Source organism: Wasmannia auropunctata, unplaced genomic scaffold, assembly GCF_000956235.1.
Source record: "Wasmannia auropunctata unplaced genomic scaffold, wasmannia.A_1.0 LD294819.1, whole genome shotgun sequence".
Classification (NCBI taxonomy): domain Eukaryota; kingdom Metazoa; phylum Arthropoda; class Insecta; order Hymenoptera; family Formicidae; genus Wasmannia; species Wasmannia auropunctata.
In genome coordinates, this window is record NW_012068071.1 from 96043 (window position 1) to 99246 (window position 3204).

Sequence of the window (3204 nt, forward strand, 5' to 3'; positions counted from 1 at the left end):
TATATATATATATATAAATATAATGTACATCTCATATAGTTTTAATAAAAAACTAATTTTTTCAAATTGCTGGAAAAAACCAGAAAAATTCGGTTTCTTTCTGAAAAATTGTTTTTGCGAAAAATTGCTATATAAACGATATATTGCTTAATTTTTAATATTTTTTATCATATTAAATATGAATTGGGATTCGGAAAGTAATGTAAGTGATATATTTTAATTTGTTTGTTAAAATGTGTAAATTTTTTATTTAAATTATATATAAACTTATAACTTATAAATTATAACTCTCGTATTTTATTAAAATAAGATACCTCGTATAAACGCTAGAATTAATAAGTTAATTTTTATGTTTACATTTGAATACTATATTCCTTGAGGTGAGGATTATTAATTATTAAATAAACTGTTTTAGAAAACGCAATCCTAACTAATGTAAAGATTAATTTAAGCTGATATTTATATTAAGTATTTTTAAAGAGTTTTGATTATTAATAATTATCAAGAGCCATACGTTTTATTTGAAAAATACATTAATTCTGTTTTTTTATTTATTCTTATGTAATTTGCTTTTTATTTCTTTAGTATTTTTAGTATTTAACTTTAGTATTTAACATTATTAGCAATAAATATATGCTTGTTATAAAATTTTTAAATTTTGAAGTGTATCAAAGTGCAAATGTAAAATATGATAGGTTTTACGATATGTAAGTGAAGTTTTTCATTGAATTTTTCTACTCCTTGGGAAAGAAACTGAAAAAAATCCGCGGAAAGATTGAAAAAAAAAAACCGGTTTTCTTTCCGCCTTTAAAACTATAATATCTCATAAAATTTATGAATTTTAGGAAAGATTTTTCTACGGCGTGGATGAATCTAGGTATAGTTCAGTCAGCATTGAAAAAATATGAGGAATCAGAAGTGAGCTATTTTATGGCTCTACAACATCGATCAAATTATCCAGATTGTTATTATAATCTCGGTGTATTGGTGAGTATTATATATGATTTTTAACTCATTTTTGAAAATATTATGTTACTGTAATTCGCTATCAAAATTTGTGATAGTATCTGGAACGAAGACAATACGATAAAGCATTGAAAGCTTGGATAAACGCAACTAAACAAAAACCTACGCATAAACGAGCATGGACAAATATGATACTACTATTAGATGATTTAGGTTTGTGCGTTTATTAAAATTAACACTATCTTTCTGTACATTAAGGCTCTTATAGTCATTCATCACTACTATCTTAGATTGTGACGCCAGACGCGAGAAAACACTGAAAACTATATTTTTGTTTGTGGCATAATTATATTTATTTTTATATATTATTAATTTGATAATTGTCAACATAATTTATTTCTAGATGTATATGATTCGTTTTTAGTCATGCATAATTTATTTCCAGATGTATATGATTATTTGTTATTTGTAATGAAGCAAATTATATTTTGCAAAAATAATATACTTTTTATTATATATTTTCTCGCTTTTGACATCACAATCTGAGATGGTAGTGATGAGTGAATAGGAGCTTCAATTATAACGATGTTATAAAAAATATATATTTTAAGTGAAGTCTATAATTTTAGATAAGACAGAAGAAGCATTAAAAATGGCAAATAAAGCTTTGAAATTTATTCCAAATCATGCTTCTATCTATTTTAATATTGCTAACATTTTGGGGAAAAAAGGAAAATACGAGGAAGCAGAAATACAATTTAAACAGGCGATATCGAAAGATCCTACAGCTCCTATGATTTATGCAAACTTAGGTATATCGAGAAATGCATAGAAGTGCATAGAAAAATATTTCATGCCAAGCGAACTATCTTTTTTCATCGTTAAAAGAACACAAGTTGTGACAGACCACAAAAATTTGATATAATACGACTATAATTTATATCATTAGAGAATATTAAAAATATTAAATAGATAATATAAATTATTGTATATTACATTAAATCTCCATGTTTGGTTGTTAATCTATTACATTTCGTCAACTGATTTAGAAATGCAGTAGTTGGTTAAAATTCTCTGTAACTTCGACTTGAAAGAACAAATTCTGAAATTTATGTACATGTTGAGAAAGTTTAAGGAACACATTTTTTGGATTAATGTCTTTTCTTTGGCTTTCTTTGATCAAAATTTAAAAAAATAAACTTTGAGTCTAATAAATTTGCTAACAATTTTGAAAAGAGATAAAAAAAAGAGGTCTATTTGGCATGAAACTCTATATTTATATACATATGTATATTACATATAAATAATTTAAGATAATATGTACATAAAGTCTAAATATTTTATTTAGGTGTTTTATATCATCGTTCGAATAAATTAAATGCAGCAGAGGAAATGTATAAGAAAGCACTACAATTAAAGCCAGATTTATATAGTGCAAAAGACAACTTGCAAAGATTATATACATTAAAGGCATCAATAAAATGACAGATACAAAAACTTTATTCAGATTGTTTAGGTCTTTTCATTACTGACATTAATTCTGGTATACAAGGATAACTGTATGCTTTGAAATTTCCGACTTTTTTACCGTCAACATAATTATAAGATATAAAGCATCTATTGCAGAAATAACTTATGTCATGTGGTATTCTGTCATGTTCTGTTACAATCCAATGTACGTTAAACATTCCACAATAGATACAGTTTTTTCCAGAAATAGGTCTTATTTTTTCTATTCTTGGATAAGCAGATGACACTAATACATCATCTATAGTTAACAACCTGTGATAAAAATAATTGATTTGTTGATAACGAGTATTAAAATTACTACACTGTTCAATAAAAAATATGCTTTGTCGAGCATAAGAACGAGGATAATTGTTTCCAATAATTTTTTGGTTCATTAAACATGATCTCATTTATCAAACTGCTCTATTACAATTTAGAGAAATTTGCAGTAAAAAAATAATTATTTTAATATATTTTGCTATATAACTAATATATTATGTAACTAATAACGAATAAGGAAGGCCAATGCAGAATGCGGCTCATAGCAGAATCTTGGTGCTTCTATTATTTTCTTATGTGATTTTACATACATATCCTAGCTTCGACGAAACTGCGTGCCGTTACTTCCTCTAAATCCTTCCTCTCCCGCGACTTCAAATAAATGCTAGCCTGCATCTATACGAATCATTCTCGACGAATCTGTAAAGAAATTTATTGCGAAAAAATATC

At 25.8% G+C, this 3204-nt stretch overlaps 2 protein-coding genes across 4 annotated transcripts in view; one reads left to right on the forward strand and one right to left on the reverse strand.

The window, feature by feature from the left end:
• Nucleotides 1–2468, forward strand: part of LOC105461299 (transmembrane and TPR repeat-containing protein 4) — a 5233-nt gene extending 2765 nt beyond the window's left edge. Inside the window, exons 8-11 of the mRNA XM_011707795.1 lie at nucleotides 846–987; nucleotides 1065–1179; nucleotides 1596–1778; nucleotides 2315–2468. Of these exons, the coding sequence (XP_011706097.1) occupies nucleotides 846–987; nucleotides 1065–1179; nucleotides 1596–1778; nucleotides 2315–2451 (577 nt within the window). The 3' untranslated portion in view covers nucleotides 2452–2468. The remainder of the gene's footprint in view (nucleotides 1–845; nucleotides 988–1064; nucleotides 1180–1595; nucleotides 1779–2314) is intronic.
• The window catches only part of LOC105461298 (snRNA-activating protein complex subunit 3), a 3720-nt gene continuing 2964 nt past the window's right edge, over nucleotides 2449–3204 (reverse strand). For all 3 annotated transcript variants that reach the window (XM_011707793.1, XM_011707791.1, XM_011707794.1), the window contains one exon: nucleotides 2449–2748. In XM_011707793.1, the coding sequence (XP_011706095.1) occupies nucleotides 2466–2748 (283 nt within the window). In that variant the 3' untranslated portion in view covers nucleotides 2449–2465. The remainder of the gene's footprint in view (nucleotides 2749–3204) is intronic.